Source organism: Bombina bombina, chromosome 7 (assembly GCF_027579735.1).
Source record: "Bombina bombina isolate aBomBom1 chromosome 7, aBomBom1.pri, whole genome shotgun sequence".
Classification (NCBI taxonomy): Eukaryota; Metazoa; Chordata; class Amphibia; order Anura; family Bombinatoridae; genus Bombina; species Bombina bombina.
Window position 1 is genome coordinate 534,097,558 of NC_069505.1, and position 26,421 is coordinate 534,123,978.

A 26,421-nucleotide genomic window follows, 5' to 3' on the forward strand; every position below is an offset into this window, starting at 1 on the left:
AATTGTCATTTAAAACCTATTGCAAGTCCCTGCAAATTAGGTTAAGTCTATGTATACAGTCTAAAAACCAGAGAAGTATAAAATATACATACATGACAGCCTGATATCAGCTACATCTACTGCATTCAAGGCTGGGTTTACATTATAACGGTATGGCAGGATTTTCTCATCAATTCCATGTCAGAAAATAATAAACTGCTACATACCTCTTTGCAGATTAATCTGCCTGCTGTCCCCTGATCTGAAGTTTACCTCTCCTCAGATGGCCGAGAAACAGCAATATGATCTTAACTACTCCGGCTAAAATCATAGAAAAAAACTCAGGTAGATTCTTCTTCAAATTCTACCAGAGAAGGAATAACACACTCTGGTGCTATTATAAAACAACAAACTTTTGATTGAAGATATAAAAACTAAATATATCACCATAGTCCTCTCACACATCCTATCTAGTCGTTGGGTGCAAGAGAATGACTGGGGGTGACGTAGAGGGGAGGAGCTATATAGCAACTCTGCTGGGTGAATCCTCTTGCACTTCCTGTAGGGGAGCAGTTAATATCCCACAAGTAATGATGACCCGTGGACTGATCACACTTAACAGAAGAAAAAGCAAACAGCATAGCCCTCTGATAGAGAAAAAAGGCAAGAGGCATATAGGAATGGGGTTTAAAATAATGAAAATATTTGGCGCCAAGTATGACGCACAGAAACATTTCTTTGGAGCTAACATCCGTAAATGACACACTTGCGTCATTGAAGACGCAACCTTGTGAAAGGACTCAGCGTCAAAGACACCGGAAATTACGAATTTGTGTCAGCGAAAGTAACTTGCACCAAAAATGACCCAATATAGTTTGGCATTTTGCGCCCTCGCAAGCTTAATTCTGCACGTGAATTTAAAATGACAGTCAATTGAAAAAAGACTATACCCCAGGTAAAATAAATTTTCCTAAAAAATGCATTTCCCAAATATGAAACTGACAGTCTGCAAAAGGAAATATACTGAAACCTGAATCATGGCAAATATAAGTACAATACATATATTTAGAACTTTATATAAATACATAAAGTGCCAAACCATAGCTGAGAGTGTCTTAAGTAATGAAAACATACTTACCAAAAGACACCCATCCACATATAGCAGATAGCCAAACCAGTACTGAAACGGTTATCAGTAGAGGTCATGGAATATGAGAGTATATTGTCGATCTGAAAAGGGAGGTAGGAGATGAATCTCTACGACCGATAACAGAGAACCTATGAAATAGATCCCAGTGAGGAAAACCATTGCATTCAATAGGTGATACTCCCTTCACATCCCTCTGACATTCACTGTACTCTGAGAGGAATCGGGCTTCAAAATGCTGAGAAGCGCATATCAACGTAGAAATCTTAGCACAAACTTACTTCACCACCTCCATAGGAGGCAAAGTTTGTAAAACTGAATTGTGGGTGTGGTGAGGGGTGTATTTATAGGCATTTTGAGGTTTGGGAAACTTTGCCCCTCCTGGTAGGATTGTATATCCAATACGTCACTAGCTAATGGACTCTTGCCAATTACATGAAAGAAATGTCCATTTATATGCATGATCAAAATATTATACCACAACATTACAGCTTAAATATTGTGGAATTTGTGAAAGATAATAAAAAATACATAATAATACTTTAAAATGAACTTTATCTACTCAGAGGCTTTTCACTAAGTGTAGAACGGTTCTTACTTTGTGAATAATAAAAAATATATACAGATTTTGCTTATGGAAGTCTTACCTTCTTAAAGAAAAAATGGTTGGCCAAATGATTCAGTACCATAGGATTACTTGGATCTATTGAGTAGGCATTTGAGAGTAATTGGACACCGTTTTTTATGGAATCTGTCTGTTTGGAAATAAAAATACCATCAAGTGAAAATGAGCAGTGAAAAAGACCTAGACAAATTTGATGAGCTATAGATAACGTGACCACTGACCTCTTTGCTGTTCAACTCCAGAACAGCCAAACCAACCAAGGCTCCTACGCACTGTGTATTCAGTTTTAGCGCCCGTCTAAAGGCCAAGCAAGCTTTTTCTGGCTTGTTTAGTTTCGCAAAGCAAAACCCCGTACCCATCCAGACATCCACTGCAAGTTGACAGATCAAAAACAAATGTTTAATAAAAATAGAAAAAATGAGGGAAAAACAAAATTTATGCTTACCTGATAAATTATTTTCTTTCCAATGGCATGTAGAGTCCACAATTCCATTCATTACTGTTGGGAAATTCTCCGCCTGGCCACCAGAAGGAGGCAAAGAACACCCCAGCCAGAGCTTAAAAGGACACTGAACCCAATTTCTTTCTTTTGTGATTCAGATAGAGCATGCAATTTTAAGCAACTTTCTAATTTACTCCTATTATCAAGTTTTCTTCATTCTCTTGGTATGTTTATTTGAAAAGCAGGAATGTAAGTTTAGATGCCGGCCCATTTTTGGTGAACATACTGGGTTGTCCTTGCTGATTGGACAGCACCAATAAACAAGTGCTGTCCGTGGTTCTGAAATAAAAATTTGCTGGCTCCTTAGCTTAGATGCCTTCTTTTTCAAATAAAGATAGCAAGAGAACGAAGAAAAATTAATAATAGTAGTAAATTAGAAAGTTGCTTAAAATTGTGTGCTCTATCTGAATCATGAAATAAAAAATTTGGGTTAAGTGTCCCTTTAAGTATCCTCCCACTACCCATACTCCCCCAGTCATTTATGTCTGAATCAAGATTTCTATATTCTCTTGTATGAAAAGGTTTAATTGTACAATAGATAAACAATGTCCTGTATGCAAAATCTATCAAAATGATACAGAATGCAGATTATGTCTATGTTTCTTATTCTTTCTTGTATTACCTCAATAAAAAAACTTTGATTTCAAAAAAAGAGGAAGTGGAGACCGCACACCCAGTCACACGGGATGCCTCGCAGGACCGCCCCTTCACTAAGGAGAAAACGCGCCAAAACCGGCTGCGCAAATACTCACGGAAGTCAACCTGAAGGTTCCACCATTGCCAGAGCCTCATCTCGCACATAACGCAGCAATAACACAATAAACAATATTATGTATAAACCCCCCCTGTTCAATAATCCCCTTGCCAGGAATCTTACCAGAATCTATGACGTGGAACAGGAATAAGCATCGCTCCTGACAAGGACTTGAGTGCAAAAAGCAAGCAGCAAAACTTGTCAACACTGATTGTTTGTGGAGCTGTTAATATGAGTCAGGATGGTTTTGGAAAGACTCTCCCTGCATCTCCGGACTCTAACTTTCACCCAGGCTCTCACTGAGAGGCTGACAAGACTACTTAAAGCTCCAGTCCCATTCCGAAGAGTACTACCCTCCATAAGAGACTACTACGAATCTTGGGCACTTCTCTGCCATCCTCCTGTGACGAAAGGCAAAGAATGACTGGGGGATGAGGGGAGTGGGGGAGGTATTTAAGACTTTGGCTGGGGTGTCTTTGCCTCCTCCTGGTGGCCAGGTTCTGAATTCCCAAAAGTAATGAATGAAGCCGTGGACTTTCCTCCCCTTTAGATGGAAATTCTGTTTTTACCTCTGTGATTACTTTGTATCTAAGCCTCTGCAGACTGCCCACTTATCTCAGATCTTTTGACAGACTTGCATTTTAGCTAATCAGTGCTGACTCATAAATAACTCCACAGGAATGAGCACAATGTTATCTATATGGCCCACATGAACTAGCACTGTCTAGCTGTGCAAAACTGTCAAAATGCACTGAGATAAGAGGTGGCCTTCAAGGGCTTAGAAATTAGTATTTGAGCCTACCTAGGTTTAGCTTTTAATAAGGAATACCAGGAGAACAAAGCAAATTTGATGATAAAAGTAAATTGGAAAGTAGTTTAGAATTGCATGCCCTATCTGAATCATGAAAGTTTAACTTTGACTAGACTGTCCCTTTAATGATTAAGCTTTCATGATTGAGATGGAGCGTAGAATTTTAAAAAACTTTCCAGTTTACTTTGATTATCGAATTGGGAACATTCTCTTTGCATCCTTTGTTGAAGCATACCTAGAAGCAACAATGCACTACTGGAACTTCCTGCTAATTGTTGGCTGCACATATATGCCTCTTGTCATTGGCTCACCCAATGTGTTCAGCTAGCTCCCAGTAGTGCATTACTGCTCCTTCAACAAAGGATACCAAAAGAAAGAAGCAAAATTGATAATAGAAATACATTGGAAAGTTGGTTAAAATTGTATACTCTATTTGAATCTTGAAAGAACAAAATAGGGGTTTTATATGCCTTTAAATATTTCAGAGCACATGAAAATATTGCATAATGTGTTTATTGACTTCCTTAAACATGTTTTACATGTCTGAAACAGAGATAACTATGGATTATATAGAGTGAGACCAGCTACATGAAGATGTACAGATGCTCAGAGTAGAATATCAATGGATGAATGATATAAAGCATCTCAAACATATATAAGCGTTTTGAACATACTCTTATTTTTTAATAAAGTTTTAATCATATTTAAAGGGACACAACTTAATTTTTTGCTTTTATGATTCAAACAGAGCAGCAATTTTAAGCAACTTTCTAATTTACTCCTATAATCAATTTTTTGTCGTTCTCTTGCTATCTTTATTTAAAAAGCAGGAATGTAAACTTTTGGTTCTAAGCCTGGGTCATGCTTGCTTATTGGCTTGCTAAATGTAGCCACCAATAAGCAAGCGCTATCCAAGGTGCTGAACCTAAAATGAGCCAGCTCCTAAGCTTTACATTCCTGCTTTTTAAATGCATTTTTAGAGTTATTTACGCACCGGGTTTAGCGCACAACTTGCAATCTGGGTGTATAAGAATTAGATAAAACTGCTTCTGAGTAATTAAGTCATCTCATTCATTAAAGGGGACATAAAACTGCAAAAATAAATGTGTTAAGAGGAATTAAACATTGTTCCAGCAATGCACTACTGGGAGCTAGCCGAACACATGACAAGAGATTTATATGTGTAGCAACCAATCAGCAGCTTGCTCCCAGTAGTGCACTGCTGCTCCTAAACCTGCCTAGGTATGGTTTTTAACAAATGATACTAAAAGAACAAAGTCAATCATGGTTCAGATAGAGCATACAATTTTAAACAAATTTCTAAATTACTTCTATTATCACATTTTCTTCATTCTCTTGGTATCTTTTCTTGGAAAGCAGGGAGGTAGGCACAGGGGCATGCACGTGTCTAGAGCACAATATGGCAGCAGTTTTGCAAGAATGTTATCCATTTCCAAGAGAACTAGATGGCAGGATTTTTACCTGCCATGAAGTGCTACAGATGCCTACCTAGGTATCTCAACAACTTACCAGGGCAGCCTGGGTTTGTACGCAGGGCTTTCTTATAGCAAGCTAGTGAGCCTCTGTAGTCCTTCTTGTTAAAGGAGATGCACGCTTTACCTTGAAAAACAACACAGACAAAAACTTAAATAATTATTATACAATTCCAATGACAAGATATTGACCAGACGGCAGCAATGCACCCTAACCATTCACACTCTGAAGTCTTACCAAGCAGAGCTGGTATGTTATTTGGAGACTGGTTGAGCACAAAGTGGAATTGGGCATCTGCCTGGTCTACCATGCCGCCTTGCAGGAGACAGAAGCACGCTCTTCCTAGCAAGTGGTTCTAAACACAGAGACACAAGCAAGTTGTTTAGGGGCAGGGAACATACAGAAAGTGATTGTATGCAAACTAATATCAATACATACAGAAAGAGAAGCAATCTGCCAGGAACAAACAGCTCAGTGGTGTGTTTTATGGCCCGGTTACCACCTGGGAGTAGCTTCTTTTAGCCTAATTGTGCTTTTTACAGAGAAGAACTTTCATTAAGTATATCAGTCTGATCAGCCTAACAAGGTCAGTCCAGACCCTAAATACCAGGCAATTCTTCTCTGAACAAGGGAAATGGCAACCCTAGGTGATCATTTCAGCCTCCTTTGGTCCTCATCAGTGATGTGCAACTATATCCCTCTGACACATTGGGCAAGGAGAATAGGTCTGGGTTCCCCCATCACCCCAAGGGAGTTTTTCCCCAGGGTCATAATACAAATATATACAGAAAGTAAAGCAATTTACCAGGAACAAATAACAGCTCAGTGTCTTGTTCTATGGTCTGGTTAAAGGGACATTAAACTCTAAATAAATGTTAGATAGAATGAGGCTTTCATAGAAAAGATTAGTCTGTGAATAACATGTAGATGTATTTTTTAAAAGTTTAATTAGCTGTTTAAATATTAACATAGTTTAAAGTGTAAAGTTTTAGTGTTTATAAAACAACAGGAGCTGCCATGTTGTAACTTAGGTTACCTTCTTTGCTGTGGCCAATTAAGGACAGTTATCAATAGGTCACTAGAGTGTGCAGCCAATGGCTGTGTAGAATACAACAGTGGTCAGCACTTCCATTTCTAACAGGAATTGAAAAATCTCACAATATCAAAATAGAATTTCAGGGGTAGGGGACCGAATAAATAATGAAAGTATATTGCAGTTTTTTTTTTAATATTTACGATTTATCATTTTATATTAACATCTCAATGTTCTTAGAGGGATATGGCTACACCTCACTGACAAGGCCCACAGAAGGCCAAAACGAACGTCTTGGGTTGCCATGTTCCTTGTTCAGAGGAGGATTACCTGGTATTTCGGGACTAGACTGACCTTACTTTGCGGGATTAGACTGATATACTTCAGGAAAGTTCTCTTCTGTGAAAAGCACAATTGGGCCAAAAAAGGCTTGCTCCTAGGTGATAACTCGCCATTAAACAAGCTACTGACTTGTTATTCGTTCCTGGTAGAGTGCATTTATCATTACACAAGCATTTCTTGTGAACTGCTTGTGCAATGCCGTCCCCTGCAGTTTCGCAGTCAATCGGCCGCTAGCAGGGGGTGTCAATCAGACCGATCGTATAGGATCGTGCGGATTGAAGACCGCAGCCTCAGAGGCAGCGGACAAGTTATGTAGCAGCGGTCTTTAGACCGCTGCTTCATAACTACTGTTTCCGGCGAGCCTGAAGCCTGGCACGGACACAAGGACATCAAGCTCCATTCGGAGCTTAATAATTTGGCCCCAATGTGTAAATCAGCTACTGATCCACAACATATTGTAAACATTTGTCAGAAAATGAGAATTCCTATCGGTTGTTCTGTGCATTGAAACAAACCTCAAATCAGAGTGCTGTTTCTCTTTTTTGGCTGTATGGAAATATTAGTATATCAGGGCTCAACTAATTTGTTCAAAATGTAGTAGCCAGCCCATACATTTAGGAGACAGAAGCTTTTGGCTACCCTTATCAATATAGCAGGGCTACATCAATGCTCACACATTCCCGACTGCTTAATCCACAATCTGTCCGTCATGTTACTGACAGCTCCAGTTGGGAATTGCACGTCAAATCAAGTGACATTGAAGGGAAACTAAACCCAATTTCTCCTGTTAAGTGTAGTCAGTCCACGGGTCATCCATTACTTATGGGATATTAACTCCTCCCCAACAGGAAGTGCAAGAGGATCACCCAAGCAGAGCTGCTATATAGCTCCTCCCCTCTACGTCACACCCAGTCATTCTCTTGCACCCAACTAATAGATAGGATGTGTGAGAGGACTGTGGTGATTAAACTTAGTTTTTATATCTTCAATCAAAAGTTTGTTATTTTAAACGGCACCGGAGTGTGTTGTTTCCTTCTCAGGCAGAATTTGAAGAAGAATCTACCTGAGTTTTTTGTATGATCTTAGCGGACGTAACTAAGATCCATTTGCTGTTCTCGGCCATTCTGAGGAGTGCGGTAACTTCAGATCAGGGGACAGCGGGCAGGTTCACCTGCAAAGAGGTATGTTGCAGTATATTATTTTCTAAGGAATGGAATTGACTGAGAAAATACTGCCAATACCGATATAATGTAAGTACAGCCTTAAATGCAGTAGTAGCAACTGGTATCAGGCTGATATGTATGTATGTTTACACTTCAGTATTCTGGGGAATGGCACTTCACTGGGACAATACTGTATGCATATAACTTTTAGCCTAACTTGCAGTGTGAACGACTAGCAGCAGGCTTTTAATGACATTTCATAAGCTAGATTTTAAACGTTTGCTGGCATGTTAAATCGTTTAATTATCTGAGGTACTTGGTGAATAATTGTTTTGGGCGTTATTTTCCACATGGCTGTCGTTTGTTTTAAATTAAAACAGTTTACTGAGCTTCCCTCACTGTTTTATGTGAGTGGGAGGGGCCTATTTTGGCGCTTTTACTACGCATCAGAAATTCAGTCACAGTCTGCCCTTTCTCCCTGCATGATCCAGGACGTCTCCACAGAGCTCAGGTGTCTTCAAAACTTGTTTTGAGGGAGGTAATCACTCACAGCAGACCTGTGAGACTGTGCTTTGACTGTGATAAAAACGTTTATATTTTCAATTGTTATACGTTTTTTCTGATATTAAGGGTTAATCATCCATTGCTAATGAGTGCAATCCTTTGCTAAATTTATGCTTTTACTGGGAAAATTTGGTTTATATAACTAATCCGGTTCATTGTTATTCAACTGTCATAGTTTTTCTGTGCTTCTTAAAGGCACAGTAACGTTTTCCATATTGCTTGTAAATTTAGTTGAAAAGTATTTCCAAGCTTGCTAGTCTAATTGCTAGTTTGTTAAACATGTCTGACACAGAGGAATCTCTTTGTGCAATATGTTCAAAAGCCAAGGTGGAGCCCAATATAAATTTATGTACTAATTGCATTGATGCTACTTTAAATAAAAGTCAATCTGTACATGTTAAACAACATTCACCAGACAACGAGGGGGAAGTTATGCCGACTAACTTGCCTCACGTGTCAGTACCTGCATCTCCCGCTCGGGCGGCCATTACAAATCACTCTACAAGACATGGCTAATGTTATGACTGAAGTTTTGTCTAAATTGCCAGAACTTAGGGGTAAACGAGATCACTCTGGGGTGAGAACAGAGTGCGCTGATAATGCTAGGGCCATGTCTGATACTGCGTCACAATTTGCAGAACATGAGGACGGAGAGCTTCATTCTGCGGGTGACGGGTCTGATCCAAATAAACTGGATTCAGACATTTCAAATGTTAAGTTTAAGCTGGAAAACCTCCGTGTATTACTAGGGGAGGTGTTAGCGGCTCTGAATGATTGTAACACAGTTGCAATCCCAGAGAAAATGTGTAGGTTGGATAAATATTTTGCGGTACCGACGAGTACTGACGTTTTTCCTATACCTAAGAGACTTACTGATATTGTTACTAAGGAGTGGGATAGACCCGGTGTGCCTTTCTCACCCCCTCCTATATTCAGAAAAATGTTTCCAATAGACGCCACCACACGGGACTTATGGCAAACGGCCCCTAAGGTGGAGGGAGCAGTTTCTACTTTAGCTAAGCGTACCACTATCCCGGTGGAGGATAGCTGTGCCTTTTCAGATCCAATGGATAAAAAGTTAGAGGGTTACCTTAAGAAAATGTTTGTTCAACAAGGTTTTATATTGCAACCCCTTGCATGCATTGCGCCTGTCACGGCTGCGGCAGCATTTTGGTTTGAGTCTCTGGAAGAGACCCTTGACTCAGCGCCATTAGATGAGATTACACACAAGCTTAAAACCCTTTAGCTAGCTAATTAATTTATTTCTGATGCCGTAGTACATTTAACTAAACTTACGGCTAAGAATTCCGGATTCGCCATTCAGGCACGCAGAGCGCTGTGGCTAAAATCCTGGTCAGCTGATGTTACTTCTAAATCTAAATTACTTAACATACCTTTCAAGGGGCAGACTTTATTCGGGCCCGGTTTGAAAGAAATTATCGCTGATATTACGGGAGGTAAAGGCCATGCCCTGCCTCAAGACAGAGCCAAACCTAGGGCTAGACAGTCTAATTTTCGTGCCTTTCGTAACTTCAAGGCAGGAGCAGCATCAACTTCCTCTGCTCCAAAACAGGAAGGAGCTGTTGCTCGCTACAGACAAGGCTGGAAACCTAACCAGACCTGGAACAAGGGCAAGCAGGCCAGAAAACCTGCTGCTGCCCCTAAGACAGCATGAAGTGAGGACCCCCGATCCGGGAACGGATCTAGTGGGGGGCAGACTCTCTCTCTTCGCCCAGGCTTGGGCAAGAGATGTCCAGGATCCCTGGGCGTTGGAGATCATATCTCAGGGATATCTTCTGGACTTCAAAGCTTCTCCTCCACAAGGGAGATTTCACCTTTCAAGGTTGTCAACAAACCAGATAAAGAAAGAGGCATTTCTACGCTGTGTACAAGACCTTTTACTAATGGGAGTGATCCACTCAGTTCCGCGGTCGGAACACGGACAAGGGTTTTACTCAAATCTGTTTGTGGTTCCCAAAAAAGAGGGAACCTTCAGACCAATTTTGGATTTAAAGATCCTAAACAAATTCCTAAGAGTTCCATCGTTCAAAATGGAAATTATTCGGACAATCTTACCCATGATCCAAAGAGGTCAGTACATGACCACAGTGGATTTAAAGGATGCTTACCTTCACATACCGATTCACAAAGAACATTACCGGTATCTAAGGTTTGCCTTCCTAGACAGGCATTACCAGTTTGTAGCTCTTCCATTCGGGTTGGCTACGGCTCCAAGAATCTTTACAAAGGTTCTGGGCTCTCTTCTGGCGGTACTAAGACCGCGAGGAATTGCGGTGGCTCCGTACCTAGACGACATTCTGATACAAGCGTCAAGCTTTCAAACTGCCAAGTCTCATACAGAGTTAGTACTGGCATTTCTAAGGTCGCATGGGTGGAAAGTGAACGAGGAGAAGAGTTCTCTCTTACCACTCACAAGAGTTCCCTTCTTGGGGACTCTTATAGATTCTATAGAAATGAAAATTTACCTGACAGAGGACAGGTTAACAAAGCTTCTAAATGCTTGCCGTGTCCTTCATTCCATTCAACACCCGTCAGTGGCTCAATGCATGGAGGTAATCGGCTTAATGGTAGCGGCAATGGACATAGTTCCTTTTGCACGCCTGCATCTCAGACCGCTGCAATTGTGCATGCTAAGTCAGTGGAATGGGGATTACTCAGATTTGTCCCCTACGCTGAATCTGGATCAAGAGACCAGAGATTCTCTTCTATGGTGGCTTTCTCGGCCACATCTGTCCAGGGGGATGCCCTTCAGCAGGCCAGACTGGACAATTGTAACAACAGACGCCAGCCTACTAGGTTGGGGCGCTGTCTGGAATTCCCTGAAGGCTCAGGGATCATGGACTCAGGAGGAGAGTCTCCTTCCAATAAACATTCTGGAATTGAGAGCAGTTCTCAATGCCCTTCTGGCTTGGCCTCAGTTAGCAACTCTGAGGTTCATCAGGTTTCAGTCGGACAACATCACGACTGTGGCTTACATCAACCATCAAGGAGGGACAAAGAGTTCCCTATCGATGATGGAAGTATCAAAGATAATTCGCTGGGCAGAGTCTCACTCTTGCCACCTGTCAGCGATCCACATCCCAGGAGTGGAGAACTGGGAGGCGGATTTCCTAAGTCGCCAGACTTTTCATCCGGGGGAGTGGGAACTTCATCCGGAGGTCTTTGCCCACATACTTCGACGTTGGGGCAAACCAGATATGGATCTCATGGCGTCTCGCCAGAACGCCAAGCTTCCTTGTTACGGGTCCAGGTCCAGGGACCCGGGAGCGGTCCTGGTAGATGCTTTGACAGCACCTTGGACCTTCAGGATGGCTTATGTGTTTCCACCCTTCCCGATGCTTCCTCGTTTGATTGCCAGGATCAAACAGGAGAAAGCATCGGTGATTCTAATAGCGCCTGCGTGCCCACGCAGGACCTGGTATGCAGGTCTAGTGGACATGTCATCCTGTCCACCTTGGTCTCTGCCTCTGAGACAGGACCTTCTAATTCAGGGTCCTTTCAAACATCAAAATCTAATTTCTCTGAAGCTGACTGCATGGAAATTGAACGCTTGATTTTATCAAAGCGTGGATTTTCGGAGTCAGTAATCGATACCTTAATACAGGCTAGGAAACCTGTTACCAGGAAAATTTACCATAAGATATGGCGTAAATACTTACACTGGTGCGAATCCAAGAGTTACTCATGGAGTAAGGTTAGGATTCCTAGGATATTGTCTTTTCTACAAGAAGGTTTAGAAAAGGGTTTATCTGCAAGTTCTTTAAAGGGACAGATCTCAGCTCTGTCCATCCTTTTACACAAACGTCTGTCAGAAGTTCCAGACGTTCAGGCTTTTTGTCAGGCTTTGGCTAGGATTAAGCCTGTGTTTAAGACTGTAGCTCCACCGTGGAGCTTAAACTTAGTTCTTAACGTTTTACAGGGTGTTCCGTTTGAACCCCTTCATTCCATTGATATCAAGCTGTTATCTTGGAAAGTTCTGTTTTTAATGGCTATTTCCTCGGCTCGTAGAGTCTCTGAGTTATCAGCCTTACATTGTGATTCTCCTTATCTGATTTTTCATTCAGATAAGGTAGTTCTGCGTACTAAACCTGGGTTCTTACCTAAGGTAGTCACTAACAAGAATATCAATCAAGAGATTGTTGTTCCATCATTGTGCCCTAACCCTTCTTCAAAGAAGGAACGACTTCTGCACAATCTAGACGTAGTCCGTGCCCTGAAATTTTATTTACAGGCAACTAAAGATTTTCGCCAAACTTCTTCCCTGTTTGTCGTTTATTCTGGACAGAGGAGAGGTCAAAAAGCATCTGCTACCTCTCTATCCTTTTGGCTTCGTAGCATAATACGTTTAGCCTATGAGACTGCTGGACAGCAGCCTCCTGAAAGGATTACAGCTCATTCTACTAGAGCTGTGGCTTCCACTTGGGCCTTTAAGAATGAGGCCTCTGTTGAACAGATTTGCAAGGCTGCAACTTGGTCTTCTCTTCATACTTTTTCCAAATTTTACAAATTTGACACTTTTGCTTCTTCGGAGGCTGTTTTTGGGAGAAAGGTTCTTCAGGCAGTGGTTCCTTCCGTATAAAGATCCTGCCTGTCCCTCCCGTCATCCGTGTACTTTAGCTTTGGTATTGGTATCCCATAAGTAATGGATGACCCGTGGACTGACTACACTTAACAGGAGAAAACATAATTTATGCTTACCTGATAAATTCCTTTCTCCTGTAGTGTAGTCAGTCCACGGCCCGCCCTGTTTTTTATGGCAGGTCTAAATTTTAAATTATACTCCAGTCACCACTGCACCCTATAGTTTCTCCTTTCTCGTTTGGTTTTTGGTCGAATGACTGGGTGTGACGTAGAGGGGAGGAGCTATATAGCAGCTCTGCTTGGGTGATCCTCTTGCACTTCCTGTTGGGGAGGAGTTAATATCCCATAAGTAATGGATGACCCGTGGACTGACTACACTACAGGAGAAAGGAATTTATCAGGTAAGCATAAATTATGTTTTTTTTTCGTTCATGATTCAGATAGAGCATGCAATTTTAAGCAACTTTCTAATTTACTCCTGTTATCAATTTTTCTTTGTTCTCTTTATTTGAAAAAAGGGGAATAAGCTTAGGAGCCGGCCTATTTTTGGTTCAGCACCCTGGAACGTGTTTGCTGATTGGTGGCTACATTTAGCCACCAATCAGCAAGCGCTACCCAGGTGCTGAACCAAAAATGGGCTTGGTCCTAAGCTTATATTTCTGCTTTTCCAATAAAGATACCAAGAGAATGAAGAAAAATTAATAATAGAAGTAAATTAGAAAGTTGCGAATCCTGAAAGAAAAAAAATATGGGTTTAGTCTCCCTCATGTAACATTGCTGGTAATTAGGGTTTGCAGGAGGTATTAGAGGTAGGGATTGGCCAAAATTGGATTTGTATTTCACAGCTGCGAGGCCTAGAAAGGATCCAGCTTTACCAGATGAAATTTTAGATGTGGTTGGTGGCGGATAGCAGGAGGTTTTGGGAGGCACCAATGGGGGTGTTGGGGGCATTAAACTGTGTGCCAGGGCCTGATTATAAGGCACATTTGGCTCCCTGGCGCCTGGGTTTGTCAAGCCCTGGTATATATGTCTTAAAAAAAAAATTCAAAATCCAGATAAGACGTCAACTAGAATTTATTTATGAAAAAACAAAGTATCAGACTACATAGCATAGCTAACCTGATCGTACATAATGATTTTATCGCCCATGGAGTACAGGAGAGTTGCCAGATTAATAAGCTTTTTCTTGTTGCCTGTATTTTTCTCTGTGCGTGCTTGTTGCACATAAAACGCAGCAAGCGTATCCAGACAAGCCATCTGGTCTTTTTTGTAGTTCTGATAGTCTAAGTTGCCATGAACACGTGCAGCCTCCAGCAGTTTCACAAAATTTTCGATTTTCCCCTGTTTGTAATACTCCAGCTGTAAAGGTAACATTAAAGTGACATTAAAGTGACATTAAACCCAATTTTTTCATTCATAATTCAGTTAGAGCAGGCTATTTTAAGCAACTTTCTAATTTACTCCTATTACCAATTGTTCTTAGTTATCTTGCTATCTTTATTTGAAAAAGCAATAATGTAAGATTAAGAGCCGGCCCATTTTTGGTTCAGCACCTGGGTAGGCCTTGCAGAATGGTGGCTACATTTGGTGGCCACCAATCAGCAAGTGCTACCCAGGTTCTGAACCAAAAAACATAATTTATGCTTACCTGATAAATTTATTTCTCATGTAGTGTATCCAGTCCACGGATCATCCATTACTTGTGGGATATTCTCCTTCCCAACAGGAAGTTGCAAGAGGATCACCCACAGCAGAGCTGCTATATAGCTCCTCCCCTAACTGCCATATCCAGTCATTCGACCGAAACAAGCCGAGAAAGGAGAAACCATAGGGTGCAGTGGTGACTGAAGTTTAATTAAAATTTAGACCTGCCTTAAAAGGACAGGGCGGGCCGTGGACTGGATACACTACAAGAGAAATAAATTTATCAGGTAAGCATAAATTATGTTTTCTCTTGTTAAGTGTATCCAGTCCACGGATCATCCATTACTTGTGGGATACCAATACCAAAGCTTAAGTACACGGATGATGGGAGGGACAAGGCAGGAACTTAAACGGAAGGAACCACTGGCTGTAGAACCTTTCTCCCAAAAACAGCCTCCGAAGAAGCAAAAGTATCAAATTTGTAAAATTTTGAAAAGGTATGAAGCGAAGACCAAGTCGCAGCCTTGCAAATCTGTTCAACAGAGGCCTCATTTTTAAAGGCCCAGGTGGAAGCCACAGTTCTAGTAGAATGAGCTGTAATTCTTTCAGGGGGCTGCTGTCCAGCAGTCTCATATGCTAAACGGATTATACTCCGAAGCCAAAAAGAAAGAGAGGTTGCCGAGGCCTTTTGACCTCTCCTCTGTCCAGAGTAAATAACAAACAGGTGAGATGTTTGGCGAAAATCTTTAGTAGCCTGCAAGTAAAACTTCAATGCACGGACTACGTCTAGATTATGCAAAAGACGTTCCTTCTTTGAAGGAGGATTAGGGCATAATGATGGAACAACAATCTCTTGATTGATATTCTTGTTAGAAACCACCTTAGGTAAAAACCCAGGTTTTGTACGCAGAACTACTTTATCTGAATGAAAGATCAGATAAGGAGAATCACAATGTAAGGCAGATAACTCTGAGACTCTTCGAGCCGAGGAAATAGCCATCAGAAAAAGAACTTTCCATGATAGAAGTTTGATATCAATAGAATGAAGGGGTTCAAACGGAACCCCTTGAAGAACTTTAAGAACCAAGTTTAAGCTCCATGGGGGAGCAACAGGTTTAAACACAGGCTTAATTCTAACTAAAGCTTGACAAAATGCCTGAACGTCTGAAACTTCTGCCAGACGCTTGTGTAAAAGAATAGACAGAGCAGAAATATGTCCCTTTAAAGAACTAGCTGATAGTCCTTTGTCCAAACCCTCTTGGAGGAAGGACAATATCCTAGGAATCCTAACCCTACTCCATGAGTAATTCTTGGATTCACACCAATGAAGATATTTACGCCAAATCTTGTGGTTAATTTTCCTGGTGACAGGCTTTCGTGCCTCTATTAAGGTATCAATTACTGACTCGGAGAAGCCACGCTTTGATAGGATCAAGCGTTCAATCTCCATGCAGTCAGTCTCAGAGAAAGTAGATTCGGATGATTGAAAGGACCTTGTATTAGAAGGTCTTGTCTCAGAGGCAGAGTCCATGGTGGAAAGGATGACATGTCCACTAGGTCTGCATACCAGGTCCTGCGTGGCCACGCAGGCGCTATCAATATCACCGATGCTCTCTCCTGTTTGATTTTGGCAATCAGACGAGGGAGCAGAGGAAACGGTGGAAACACATAGGCCAGGTTGAAGAACCAAGGCGCTGCTAGAGCATCTATCAGTGCCGCTTCTGGGTCCCTGGACCTGGATCCGTAACAAGGAAGCTTGGCGTTCTGGCGAGACGCCATGAGATCCAGTTCTGGTTTGCCCCAACGGAGAACCAATTGAGCAAACACCTCCGGATGGAGTTCCCACTCCCCCGGATGAAAAGTCTGACGACTTAGAAAATCCGCCTCCCAGTTCTCTACCCCTGGGATATGGATCGCTGATAGGTGGCAAGAGTGAGTCTCTGCCCAGCGAATTATCTTGGAGACTTCTGACATCGCTAGGGAACTCCTGGTCCCCCCTTGATGGATGATGTAAGCCACAGTCGTGATGTTGTCCGACTGAAATCTGATGAACCTCAGTGTTGCTAACTGAGGCCAAGCTAGAAGAGCATTGAATATTGCTCTTAACTCCAGAATATTTATTGGGAGGAGTTTCTCCTCCTGAGTCCATGAACCCTGAGCCTTCAGGGAGTTTCAGACTGCACCCCAACCTAGAAGGCTGGCGTCTGTTGTTACAATGGTCCAATCTGGCCTGCGAAACGTCATACCTTTGGACAGATGGACCCGAGATAACCACCAGAGAAGAGAATCTCTGGTCTCCTGATCCAGATTTAGTAGAGGGGACAAATCTGTGTAATCCCCATTCCACTGACTGAGCATGCATAATTGCAGCGGTCTGAGATGCAGGCGCGCAAATGGCACTATGTCCATCGCCGCTACCATTAAGCCGATTACTTCCATGCACTGAGCCACCGTGGGGCGCGGAATGGAGTGAAGAACACGGCAAGCATTTAGAAGTTTTGATAACCTGGACTCCGTCAGATAAATTTTAATTTCTATAGAATTTATCAGAGTCCCTAGGAAGGAAACCCTTGTGAGAGGAGATAGAGAACTCTTTTCTTCGTTCACTTTCCACCCATGCGACCTCAGAAATGCTAGAACTATCTCTGTATGAGATTTGGCAATTTGAAAGCTTGACGCCTGTATCAGGATGTCGTCTAGGTAAGGAGCCACCGCTATGCCTCGCGGGTCTTAGAACCGCCAAAAGTGAGCCCAGAACCTTTGTAAAAATTCTTGGGGCTGTAGCCAACCCGAATGGAAGAGCTACAAACTGGTAATGCCTGTCTAGAAAGGCAAACCTCAGGAACCGATGATGATTCTTGTGGATCGGAATGTGAAGGTAGGCATCCTTTAAGTCCACTGTGGTCATGTACTGACCCTCTTGGATCATGGGTAAAATGGTTCGAATAGTTTCCATCTTGAATGATGGAACTCTGAGGAATTTGTTTAGGATCTTTAGATCCAAAATTGGTCTGAAGTTTCCCTCTTTTTTGGGAACCACAAACAGATTTGAATAAAACCCCTGTCCTTGTTCCGTCCGCGGAACTGGATGGATCACTCCCATTACAAGGAGGTCTTGCATGCAGCTTAGGAATGCCTCTTTCTTTATCTGGTTTGCAGATAATGTTGAAAGGTGAAATCTCCCTTGTGGGGGAGAAGCTTTGAAGTCCAGAAGATATCCCTGAGATATGATCTCCAACGCCCAGGGATCCTGAACATCTCTTGCCCACGCCTGGGCGAAGAGAGAGAGTCTGCCCCCCACTAGATCCGTTGTCGGATAGGGGGCCGCTCCTTCATGCTGTCTTGGAGGCAGCAGCAGGCTTTCTGGCCTGCTTGCCCTTGTTCCAGGACTGGGTAGGTTTCCAGGCCTGCTTAGATTGAGCAAAAGTTCCCTCTTGTTTTGAAGTAGAGGGAGCTGATCCTGCACCTGCCTTGAAATTTCGAAAGGCACGAAAATTAGACTGTTTGGCCCTTGATTTGGCCCTGTCCTGAGGAAGGGTATGACCCTTACCTCCAGTAATGTCAGCAATAATTTCTTTCAAACCAGGCCCGAATAAGGTCTGCCCCTTGAAAGGAATGTTAAGTAATTTAGACTTTGAAGTCACATCAGCTGACCAGGATTTAAGCCATAGCGCCCTACGCGCCTGGATGGCGAATCCGGAATTCTTAGCCGTTAGTTTAGTCAAATGAACAATGGCATCAGAAACAAATGAGTTAGCTAGCTTAAGTGTTCTAAGCTTGTCAATAATTTCAGTCAATGGAGCTGTATGGATGGCCTCTTCCAGGGCCTCAAACCAGAACGCCGCTGCCGCAGCAGTGACAGGCGCAATGCATGCAAGGGGCTGTAAAATAAAACCTTGTTGAATAAACATTTTCTTAAGGTAACCCTCTAATTTTTTATCCATTGGATCTGAAAAAGCACAACTGTCCTCAACCGGGATAGTGGTACGCTTTGCTAAAGTAGAAACTGCTCCCTCCACCTTAGGGACTGTCTGCCATAAGTCCCGTGTAGTGGCATCTATTGGAAACATTTTTCTAAATATAGGAGGTGGGGAAAAGGGCACACCGGGTCTATCCCACTCCTTACTAATAATTTCTGTAAGCCTTTTAGGTATTGGAAAAACATCAGTACTCACCGGCACTGCATAGTATTTATCCAGCCTACACAATTTCTCTGGCACTGCAATTGTGTCACAGTCATTCAGAGCAGCTAATACCTCCCCAAGTTACACACGGAGGTTCTCAAGCTTAAATTTAAAATTAGAAATCTCTGAATCAGGTCTCCCCGATTCAGAGACGTCACCCACAGACTGAAGCTCTCCGTCCTCAGGTTCTGCATATTGTGACGCAGTATCAGACATGGCTCTTACAGCATCTACGCGCTCTGTATCTCGTCTAACCCCAGAGCTATTGCGCTTACCTCTCAATTCAGGCAATCTGGCTAATACCTGTGACAGGGTATTATTCATGATTGCAGCCATGTCCTGCAAAGTAATCGCTATGGGCATCCCTGATGTACTTGGCGCCATATTAGCGTGCGTCCCTCGAGCGGGAGGCGAAGGGTCCGACACGTGGGGAGAGTTAGTCGGCATAACTTCCCCCTCGACAGACCCCTCTGGTGACAATTCTTTTATAGATAAAGACTGATCTTTACTGTTTAAGGTGAAATCAATACATTTAGTACACATTCTCCTATGGGGCTCCACCATGGCTTTTAAACATAATGAACAAGTAGTTTCCTCTGTGTCAGACATGTTTGTACAGACTAGCAATGAGACTAGCAAGCTTGGAAAACACTTTAAACAAAGTTAACAAGCAATATAAAAAACGTTACTGTGCCTTTAAGAGAAACAAATTTTGGCAAAATTTGAAATAACAGTGAAAAAAGGCAAAAAAACGAATTTTTTACAGTGTATGTAACAAGTTAGCAGAGCATTGCACCCACTTGCAAATGGATGATTAACCCCTTAATACAAAAAACAGATTAACAAAACGAAAAATGTTTTTTAAACAGTCATAACAACTGCCACAGCTCCTACTTTTGAAGCCTTTTGAGCCCTTCAGAGATGTCCTATAGCATGCAGGGGACTGCTGAGGGAAGCTGAATGTCACAGTTTGTAATTTTAACTGCACCAACTGTAACTTTTATACTATAACAGTGGAAAGCCTCAGGAAACTTTCTAGGCAAAAACATAATTTATGCTTACCTGATAAATTTATTTCTCTTGTAGTGTATCCAGTCCACGGATCATCCATTACTTATGGGATATTAACTCCTCCCCAACAGGAAGTGCAAGAGGATTCACCCAGCAGAGCTGCTATATAGCTCCTCCCCTAACTGCCATTACCAGTCATTCGACCGAAAACATGCAGAGAAAGGAAAACCATAGGGTGCAGTGGTGACTGTAGTTTAATGGAAAAATTACCTGCCTTAAAGTGACAGGGCGGGCCGTGGACTGGATACACTACAAGAGAAATAAATTTATCAGGTAAGCATAAATTATGTTTTCTCTTGTTAAGTGTATCCAGTCCACGGATCATCCATTACTTATGGGATACCAATACCAAAGCTAAAGTACACGGATGACGGGAGGGACAGGCAGGCTCTTTATACGGAAGGAACCACTGCCTGAAGAACCTTTCTCCCAAAAACAGCCTCCGAAGAAGCAAAAGTGTCAAATTTGGAAAATTTGGAAAAAGTATGAAGAGAAGACCAAGTTGCAGCCTTGCAAATCTGTTCAACAGAAGCCTCATTCTTAAAGGCCCAAGTGGAAGCCACAGCTCTAGTAGAATGTGCTGTAATTCTTTCAGGAGGCTGCTGTCCAGCAGTCTCATAGGCTAACCGTATTATGCTACGAAGCCAAAAGGAGAGAGAGGTAGCCGAAGCTTTTTGACCTCTCCTCTGACCAGAATAAACGACAAACAGGGAAGACGTTTGTCGAAAATCCTTAGTTGCCTGTAGATAAAATTTCAGGGCATGGACTACATCTAGATTGTGTAGCAGACGTTCCTTTTTCGAAGAAGGATTAGGACACAAAGATGGAACCACAATCTCTTGATTGATATTCCTGTTAGTGACCACCTTAGGTAGGAACCCAGGTTTAGTACGCAGAACTACCTTGTCTGAATGAAAAATCAGATAAGGAGAATCACAATGTAAGGCAGATAACTCAGAGACTCTTCGAGCCGAGGAAATCGCCATTAAAAACAGAACTTTCCAAGATAACAACTTGATATCAATGGAATGAAGGGGTTCAAACGGAACCCCCTGTAAAACATTAAGAACTAAGTTCAAACTCCATGGTGGAGCAACAGTTTTAAACACAGGCTTGATCCTAGCTAAAGCCTGACAAAAAGCTTGAACGTCCGGAACTTCTGACAGACGTTTGTGTAAAAGAATGGACAGAGCTGAAATCTGTCCCTTTAAGGAACTAGCGGATAAACCCTTTTCTAAACCTTCTTGTAGAAAAGACAATATCCTCGGAATCCTAACCTTACTCCATGAGTAACTCTTGGATTCGCACCAATATAAGTATTTGCGCCATATCTTATGGTAAATCTTTCTGGTAACAGGCTTCCTAGCCTGTATTAAGGTATCAATAACTGACTCAGAAAAACCACGTTTTGATAAAATCAAGCGTTCAATTTCCAAGCAGTCAGCTTCAGAGAAATTAGATTTTGATGTTTGAAGGGACCCTGGATCAGAAGGTCCTGTTTCAGAGGTAGCGACCAAGGTGGACAGGATGACATGTCCACTAGATCTGCATACCAAGTCCTGCGTGGCCATGCAGGCGCTATTAGAATCACTGATGCTCTCTCCTGTTTGATTCTGGCAATCAATCGAGGAAGCATCGGGAAGGGTGGAAACACATAAGCCATCCCGAAGGTCCAAGGTGCTGTCAAAGCATCTATCAGAACCGCTCCCGGATCCCTGGATCTGGACCCATAACGAGGAAGCTTGGCGTTCTGTCGAGACGCCATGAGATCTATCTCTGGTTTGCCCCAACGTTGAAGTATTTGGGCAAAGACCTCCGGATGAAGTTCCCACTCCCCCGGATGAAAAGTCTGACGACTTAAGAAATCCGCCTCCTAGTTCTCCACTCCCGGGATGTGGATTGCTGACAGGTGGCAAGAGTGAGACTCTGCCCAGCGAATTATCTTTGATACTTCCATCATTGCTAGGGAGCTTCTTGTCCCTCCCTGATGGTTGATGTAAGCTACAGTCGTGATGTTGTCCGACTGAAACCTGATGAACCCCCGAGTTGTTAACTGGGGCCAAGCCAGAAGGGCATTGAGAACTGCTCTCAATTCCAGAATGTTTATTGGTAGGAGACTCTCCTCCTGATTCCATTGTCCCTGAGCCTTCAGAGAATTCCAGACAGCGCCCCAACCTAGTAGGCTGGCGTCTGTTGTTACAATTGTCCAGTCCGGCCTGCTGAATGGCATCCCCCTGGACAGATGTGGCCGAGAAAGCCACCATAGAAGAGAATTTCTGGTCTCTTGATCCAGATTCAGAGTAGGGGACAAGTCTGAGTAATCCCCATTCCACTGACTTAGCATGCACAATTGCAGCGGTCTGAGATGTAGGCGTGCAAAGGGTACTATGTCCATTGCTGCTACCATTAAGCCGATCACCTCCATGCATTGAGCTACTGACGGGTGTTGAATGGAATGAAGGACACGGCATGCATTTTGAAGCTTTGTTAACCTGTCTTCTGTCAGGTAAATCTTCATTTCTACAGAATCTATAAGAGTCCCCAAGAAGGGAACTCTTGTGAGTGGAAAGAGAGAACTCTTCTTTTCGTTCACCTTCCATCCATGCGACCTTAGAAATGCCAGTACTAACTCTGTATGAGACTTGGCAGTTTGAAAGCTTGAAGCTTGTATCAGAATGTCGTCTAGGTACGGAGCTACCGCAATTCCTCGCGGTCTTAGTACCGCCAGAAGAGCACCCAGAACCTTTGTGAAGATTCTCGGAGCCGTAGCCAATCCGAATTGAAGAGCTACAAACTGGTAATGCCTGTCTAGAAAGGCAAACCTTAGATACCGGTAATGATCTTTGTGAATCGGTATGTGAAGGTAAGCATCCTTTAAATCCACTGTGGTCATGTACTGACCCTTTTGGATCATGGGTAAAATTGTCCGAATAGTCTCCATTTTGAACGATGGAACTCTTAGGAATTTGTTTAGGATCTTTAAATCCAGGATTGGCCTGAAAGTTCCCTCTTTTTTGGGAACCACAAACAGATTTGAGTAAAACCCTTGTCCCTGTTCCGACCGTGGAACTGGATGGATTACTCCCATTAATAAAAGCTCTTGTACGCAGCGTAGAAACGCCTCTTTCTTTATTTGGTTTGTTGACAACCTTGACAGATGAAATCTCTCTCTTGGGGGAGAGTATTTGAAGTCCAGAAGGTATCCCTGAGATATTATCTCTAGCGCCCAGGGATCCTGGACATCTCTTGCCCAAGCCTGGGCGAAGAGAGAAAGTCTGCCCCCCACTAGATCCGTTCCCGGATCGGGGGCCCTCAATTCATGCTGTTTTAGGGGCACCAGCAGGTTTCCTGGCCTGCTTGCCCTTGTTCCAGGACTGGTTAGGTCTCCAGCCTTGTCTGTAGCGAGCAACAGATCCTTCTTGTTTTGGAGCAGAGGAAGTTGATGCTGCTCCTGCTTTGAAATTCCGAAAGGAACGAAAATTAGATTGTCTAGCCTTAGGTTTGGCTCTGTCTTGAGGCAGGGCATGGCCTTTACCTCCTGTAATGTCAGCGATAATTTCTTTCAATCCGGGCCCGAATAAGGTCTGCCCTTTGAAAGGTATATTAAGTAATTTAGACTTAGAAGTAACGTCAGCTGACCAGGATTTTAGCCACAGTGCTCTGCGCGCCTGAATGGCGAATCCGGAATTCTTAGCCGTAAGCTTAGTTAAATGTACTACGGCATCTGAAATAAATGAGTTAGCTAACTTAAGAGCTTTAAGCCTGTGTGTAATCTCATCTAATGGAGCTGATTCAAGTGTCCCTTCCAGAGACTCAAACCAAAATGCTGCTGCAGCCGTGACAGGCGCAATGCATGCAAGGGGTTGCAATATAAAACCTTGTTGAACAAACATTTTCTTAAGGTAACCCTCTAACTTTTTATCCATTGGATCAGAAAAGGCACAGCTATCCTCCACCGGGATAGTGGTACGCTTAGCTAAAGTAGAAACTGCTCCCTCCACCTTAGGGATCGTTTGCCATAAGTCCCGTGTGGTGGTGTCTATTGGAAACATCTTTCTAAATATCGGAGGGGGTGAGAACGGCACACCGGGTCTATCCCACTCCTTAGTAACAATTTCAGTAAGTCTCTTAGGTATAGGAAAAACGTCAGTACTCGACGGTACCGCAAAATATTTATCCAACCTACACATTTTTTCTGGTATTGCAACTGTGTTACAATCATTCAGAGCTGCTAACACCTCCCCTAGTAATACACAGAGGTTTTCCAGCTTAAATTTAAAATTTGAAATATCTTAATCCAATCTGTTTGGATCAGAACCGTCAGCCGCAGAATGAAGCTCTCCGTCCTCATGTTCTGCAAGTTGTGACGCAGTATCTGACATGGCCCTAACATTATCAGCGCACTCTGTTCTCACCCCAGAGTGATCACGCTTACCTCTTAGTTCTGGTAATTTAGCCAAAACTTCAGTCATAACAGTAGCCATATCCTGTAATGTGATTTGTAATGGCCGCCCAGATGTACTCGGCGCCACAATATCACGCACCCCCCGAGCGGGAGATGCAGGTACTGACACGTGAGGCGAGTTAGTCGGCATAACTCTCCCCTCGTTGTTTGGTGAAATGTGTTCAATTTGTACAGATTGACTTTTATTTAAAGTAGCATCAATACAGTTAGTACATAAATTTCTATTGGGCTCCACTTTGGCATTAGCACATATAGCACAGATGTCTTCCTCTGAATCAGACATGTTTAACACACTAGCAAATAAACTAGCAACTTGGAAATACTTTTCAAGTAATTTACTATAATATGAAAACGTACTGTGCCTATAAGAAGCACAGAAAGAGTTATGACAGTTGAAAGTTAATAAACTGAAAGGTTATAGCATCAAATCTTTGTAAAAAAAAAAAAACACAATTTTAGCAAAGGCTTGTTCCCATTAGCAAAGGATAACTAACCCTGATAGCAGAAAAAAAAAAGTTACAGAAATAAACGTTTTTTATCACAGTCAACTACAATCTCACAGCTCTGCTGTGAATGATTACCTCCCTCAAAACAAGTTTTGAAGACCCCTGAGTTCTGTAGAGATGAACCGGATCATGCAGGAAATACAATGAGCTTCTGACTGAATTTTTTGACCTCCCCCTCACACACAACAGTGAGAGAGATCAGTAAACTGTCATAAATTAAATAAAACAACTGCCAAGTGGAAAAAATAATGCCCAAAACATTTTATTCACCCAGTACCTCAGAAAATGAAACGATTTTACATGCCAGCAAAAAACGTTTAACATAAATTAAGTGTTATTAAAGAGCCTGTTGCCAGTCCCTGCAAATTAGGCTAAAGTCTTATGCACACAGTATAATTCCAGTGAAGTGCCATTCCCCAGAATATTGAAGTGTAAAATATACATACATGACAGCCTGATACCAGTTGCTGCTACTGCATTTAAGGCTGAGTTTACATTATATCGGTATGGCAGAATTTTCTCATCAATTCCATTGTCAGAAAATAATAAGCTGCTACATACCTCTTTGCAGATTAATCTGCCCGCTGTCCCCTGATCTGAAGTTTACCTCTCCTCAGATGGCCGAGAAACAGCAATATGATCTTAACTACGCCGGCTAAAATCATAGTAAAAACTCAGGTAGATTCTTCTTCAAATTCTACCAGAGAAGGAATAACACACTCCGGTGCTATTATAAAATAACAAACTTTTGATTGAAGGTATAAAACTAAATATAATCACCATAGTCCTCTCACACATCCTATCCAGTCGTTGGGTGCAAGAGAATGACTGGTAATGGCAGTTAGGGGAGGAGCTATATAGCAGCTCTGCTGGGTGAATCCTCTTGCACTTCCTGTTGGGGAGGAGTTAATATCCCATAAGTAATCGATGATCCGTGGACTGGATACACTTAACAAGAGAAAATAAAGCCAGCCATGTGGAAAAAAACTAGGCCCCAATAAGTTTTATCACCAAAGCATATATAAAAACGATTAACATGCCAGCAAACGTTTTATATTACACTTTTATAAGAGTATGTATCTCTGTTAATAAGCCTGATACCAGTCGCTATTAAATCACTGCATTTAGGCTTAACTTACATTAATCCGGTATCAGCAGCATTTTTCTAGCGAATTCCATCCCTAGAAATATGTTAACTGCACATACCTTATTGCAGGAAAACCTGCACGCAATTCCCCCTCTGAAGTTACCTCACTCCTCAGAATATGTGAGAATGGGAAATGGAGCTTAGTTACTTCTGCTAAGATCATAGAAATCACAGGCAGATTCTTCTTCTAATGCTGCCTTTGATCAAACAGTACACTCCGGTACCATTTAAAAATAACAAACTTTTGATTGAAGTTAAGAAACTAACTATAATACACCACTCTCCTCTTACTACGTCCATCTTTGTTGAGAGTTGCAAGAGAATGACTGGATATGGCAGTTAGGGGAGGAGCTATATAGCAGCTCTGCTGTGGGTGATCCTCTTGCAA

At 42.3% G+C, this 26,421-nt stretch overlaps 1 protein-coding gene across 1 annotated transcript in view; it reads right to left on the reverse strand.

The window, feature by feature from the left end:
• Window positions 1-26,421, reverse strand: part of LOC128636500 (RNA polymerase-associated protein CTR9 homolog) — a 741,649-nt gene that overhangs the window by 692,027 nt on the left and 23,201 nt on the right. The window contains exons 3-7 of the mRNA XM_053689508.1: window positions 14,136-14,375; window positions 5,550-5,667; window positions 5,349-5,438; window positions 1,973-2,121; window positions 1,774-1,881 (exon numbers count right to left, since the gene is read on the reverse strand). Of these exons, the coding sequence (XP_053545483.1) occupies window positions 1,774-1,881; window positions 1,973-2,121; window positions 5,349-5,438; window positions 5,550-5,667; window positions 14,136-14,375 (705 nt within the window). The remainder of the gene's footprint in view (window positions 1-1,773; window positions 1,882-1,972; window positions 2,122-5,348; window positions 5,439-5,549; window positions 5,668-14,135; window positions 14,376-26,421) is intronic.